The sequence below is a fragment of the Silurus aristotelis genome (assembly GCF_946808225.1).
Source record: "Silurus aristotelis genome assembly, chromosome: 11".
Lineage (NCBI taxonomy): Eukaryota > Metazoa > Chordata > Actinopteri > Siluriformes > Siluridae > Silurus > Silurus aristotelis.
The window spans coordinates 9240-14106 of record NC_139584.1 but is presented as its reverse complement, the minus strand read 5'-3'; the positions used below and the strand labels follow the sequence as shown (position 1 = coordinate 14106).

Genomic DNA, 4867 nt, shown 5'->3' with positions numbered 1-4867 from the left:
CAAACAAACTTTGCTATCTATCTATCCGTTTTTCCTCTTTTAATAATCCTTAATTGTTTTTGTCTTCCTGACTTGTGCCTGTAGTTAGTTAACTCGACTATAACTAGTGTTGTTTATATTTATTTTCTCTCACTCACATCTCTGTATAATAAATCTGTTCGTGACGATAAGCACTATGCCGGTTGTTTGTCTGCATTCGAGCACAGGTGAGGACTCGTTCGAGTTGCAAACGGTGGCGTTGGAGATGGAGGCATTGGAGAAACAGATTCGCGAGCTGCATGTAAAGCATGACCGGCTGCGAGAGCGGAAAGCGGCGCTGGAAACATCCCGGGCGGACGCGCACTCATCCCAGGTAAACTCCCAGGTTGAACCTAACGCTCCCAGCACATCAACTCCGCGTGCTTCTATGCCCAGGCCCAGCGCACCTACAACTCCGGCACCGGTGCAACATGGACCCTGGATGCGACCGCGGCGGAAGAGACAAGCCAAGCCCCGATCGAGGACGTCTCCACCTCCACCACCGGCCTTCGAGATCTCGACCGAGAACCGCTTCGTCCCCCTCCGCGAGACGGAACGCGACACTGTTATTCTCGGAGATTCCATCGTCCGGCATGTCCGCGCTACCCGAGCTAAAGGTAAGGTGCACACTCGCTGTTTTCCTGGTGCTCGTGTTCTGGATGTCGCTGCGCAGGTACCCGCGATCCTGAACGAGAACTTCGGAGCGGTTGTTCTCCATGCCGGATCAAACGACACCAGGCTGCGGCAAACGGAGATCTTAAAGAGGGACTTCAGGATCCTGGTGGAGACGGTACGCAGCACATCACCCACAACGAGGATCATTGTGTCAGGACCTCTTCCCACTTACCAGCGAGGGGCTGAGAAGTTTAGTAGACTTTTAGCTCTAAATGAATGGTTACAGTCATGGTGTCGAGAACATAAACTTCTCTTTGTTAATAACTGGAACTGTTTCTGGGAGCGTCCTAGGTTCTTCCGCCCTGATGGCCTGCACCCCAGCAGAGTTGGAGCAGCAGTGCTATCAGATAACATCTCTAGGATACTACACACCATCTGACTGGTAAGACATCAAGAAATCTTCAACTATAAGAACACGCATACTACAGACCAAATAGTTACAAGTTCACACACAGCCCAGTTTATAGAAACCGTATCTATTCCTCGTGTAGTAAAACCAAGAATTACATACACAAGATCCAGAAATAATCTTATTGCAGTTAAAACTGAAAAATGCCAGATAAACAAACACAACAAAGTTCTAAAGTTCGGTCTTTTAAACATTAGATCACTTGCACCCAAAGCACTGATTGTAAATGAGATGATCACAGAGAATAATCTCGATGCACTCTGTCTCACTGAGACCTGGATTAAACCAGGTGATTATATGGGTCTAAACGAGTCGACACCGTCAGGATATGTTTATAAGCATGAGCCCCGTCAGACTGGTCGTGGGGGGGTGTAGGAACCATTTATAGTGCTTCTCTTAATGTTAGTCAGAGATTAGGATTCAGCTTTAAATCATTTGAAGTGCTCGTTCTTAAAATTGCACTTTCAGAGATGCATAGAAAACTCGCTCTGGTCACCGTGTACAGACCCCCAGGACCCTACGCTGATTTTCTTCATGAGTTTGCTTGTTTTCTCTCAGACCTCCTGATCAGCTTTGATAAAGTGCTGCTTGTAGGAGATTTTAATATTCATGTAGATGATGAAAACGATGCCCTAGGATTATCATTTGTCGATTTACTAAACTCTTTTGGAGTTAAACAAAACGTCACCAGACCAACCCACCGTTTTAACCACACACTAGACTTAATAATATCCCACGGAGCAGACGTCACTGATATAGATATTTTACCCCAGAGTGATGACATCACAGACCATTATCTCCTACTGTACACACTACCGGTAGAGCAGATTAACCGTGTTTCACCACGTTATCGACCTGGTAGGACTATTATTCCAACCACTAAGGACAGATTCATAAATAACCTGCCTGATTTATCTCAGTTTCACATTAAACCCATAAATGCTGATCATCTTGATGAGATGGCGAACAACATAGACCTTATCCTCACTAGCACTTTAGACACTGTTGCCCCCATCCGGTTAAAAAAGGTTCGAGAACAAGCACCTGCACCTTGGTATAATAGTCATACGCATGCCCTAAAGAGAACAACACGTAATCTGGAGAGAAAATGGAGGAAAACTAAATTGGAGGTATTTAGAATTGCGTTTAAAGACAGTATGCTTAGCTACAGACAGACGCTAAAAGCTGCTAGAGCTAAACACCTGAGCAAACTCATAGAAAATAACAAAAACAATCCCAGGTTCCTTTTCAGTACAGTCGCTAAATTAACAACAAATCAGGGATCTGAAAAATGTGTTCCATCACAGTTTAGTAGTGAAGACTTTATGAATTTCTTCACTGAAAAAATAGATAACATTCGAAAAACAATTGTGGCAGTTCAACCTCTGACAGCATCTCCCGACACAATCGTACTTACAACCCCACAACTACACTGTTTTACATGTATAGGACAGGAAGAGCTGTATGATGCTATTATGAAAGCTAAATCAACAACATGTCAGTTAGATCCAATTCCCACTAAACTACTGAAGGAAGTGTTATATACAGCTGGTGAGCCTCTTTTAAATATTATTAACTCCTCACTATCGTTAGGTCATGTCCCTAAATCCCTCAAGTTAGCAGTTATTAAGCCCCTCATTAAAAAACCTAATCTGGATCCAAACACGCTATCGAATTACAGACCAATTTCAAATCTCCCATTTATGTCTAAGATTTTAGAAAAGATTGTCGCTGCCCAGTTATGTAACCACTTGCAGGAGAACAATATCTTTGAAGAGTTTCAGTCAGGTTTTAGGCCCCATCATAGCACAGAAACTGCTCTAGTTAAAATCACTAACGACCTGTTTTTAGCTTCAGACCAAGGCTACATCTCCCTATTAGTTTTACTAGATCTTAGTGCTGCGTTCGACACTATAGATCATGATCTTCTCCTCGATCGCTTACAGAATTACATCGGTATTCAGGGACAGGCATTAAGCTGGTTTAAATCCTACCTGTCCAATCGTTACCATTTCGTAGATTTAAATGGAGAGCTATCCAGGATAATGCTAGTAAATTATGGCGTGCCACAAGGGTCAGTTCTGGGACCCCTGCTTTTTACAATATACATGCTTCCATTAGGAAATATTATTAGAAGGCATGGAATTAGCTTCCATTGTTATGCTGATGATACCCAGCTATATATTTCATCCAAACCAGGCGATACAGCTCAATTAGCTCGCATAACTGAGTGTGTTGAAGAAATAAGAGATTGGATGACCCATAACTTTCTGATATTAAATCCTGATAAAACGGAGATTTTGCTCATCGGCCCAAAAAATAGTACACAGAAGCTCCAGCATCTCAGCCTGCATTTAGACGGTTGTTCTGTAACTACTAGTTCAACGGTAAAAGACCTGGGAGTTATTTTAGACAGCAACTTATCTTTTAAAAATCACATCAATTAAGTTACAAAAACAGCCTTCTTTCACCTTAGAAATATTTCTAAGCTAAGAAATATGTTATCTATATCTGATGCAGAGAAGCTCGTCCATGCGTTTATGACCTCTAGAATAGACTACTGTAATGCATTACTAGGTGGATGTCCTGCATCATTAATAAACAAGCTTCAGTTAGTTCAGAATGCCGCAGCAAGAGTTCTTACTAGGTCAAGAAAATACGATCATATAACCCCAATCTTATCGTCCCTACATTGGCTTCCTATTAAGTTTCGAATAGACTACAAACTACTGCTACTCACTTATAAAGCACTAAATGGTTTGGCTCCCATGTATCTTTCCAGTCTCTTAACACGCTACAATCCGTCACGCTCCCTGAGATCTCAAAACTCTGAGCTTCTAGTAGTTCCTAGAATAGCAAAGTCCACTAAAGGCGGTAGAGCATTTTCACATTTAGCTCCTAAACTCTGGAATAGTCTTCCTGACAGTGTTCGGGGTTCAGATACACTCTCCCAGTTTAAGTGCAGATTAAAAACATATCTTTTTAGCAAAGCCTACACATAACACACATCACACACATCACATCACAACCTTGTGCTCCAGAACATCTGATCACATGCACATTATCAACTTGTGCTGTTAATATCATGAACAGCAGCTACGCTAATTCCTCTCCACTGCTTCTCTTTCTCTCCCCATCCCGAGGCTTCCTGAGGTTTGGCCAGCTCCAGTCACGTCCCACCTCGTGAAGATTATGGACCTATGGATGATCATGGAGAAGTAGATGCCGAGTGTTTAAAGGCCCTGGCATGGAGAAGCTGATGCTGGATCTATGATGATCACAAATTGTTCTGTATTGTTGAAAGATTTATGACCAAACTTTTGATGTCACCCATATGAGGATGGGTTCCCCTTTGAGTCTGGTTCCTCTCAAGGTTTCTTCCTCATATCATCTAAGGGAGTTTTTCCTTGCCACTGTCGCCACGGCTGCTCATCAGGGACAAACGCACACCATTCACCTTCACTGTTGTTTTCTGTAAAGCTGCTTTGAGACAATGTCTGTTGTGAAAAGCGCTATACAAATAAACTTGACTTGACTTGACTTGACTAGACTTCTTCGGCACGGGAATGATGGTCGAAACAAGCAAAGAGATCTTACACGATTCCGTATTGATGTAAACACACAGACTGCCGCCGCGAGTCTTACCGCACAGAGCTGCATTTCTGTCGGCACGAAACGTGGCTAGCCCATCCAGCTGAATGGCGGCGTCCGGAACTCTGTCGCTCAGCCACGTCTCAGTAAACACCAAAACACAGCAGTGTCTGT

General features: G+C 43.1%; 1 protein-coding gene across 1 annotated transcript; it reads left to right on the top strand.

The window, feature by feature from the left end:
• The first annotated feature begins 442 nt into the window (after positions 1-442).
• LOC310733074 (uncharacterized protein) lies at positions 443-4300 on the top strand. Its single transcript, XM_083553953.1, has 2 exons — positions 443-1075; positions 4246-4300. The coding sequence occupies exon 1, from the start codon at positions 461-463 to the stop codon at positions 1070-1072; it is 612 nt and encodes a 203-aa protein (XP_083410079.1). The 5' UTR covers positions 443-460; the 3' UTR covers positions 1073-1075; positions 4246-4300.
• The last annotated feature ends 567 nt before the right edge of the window (positions 4301-4867 follow it).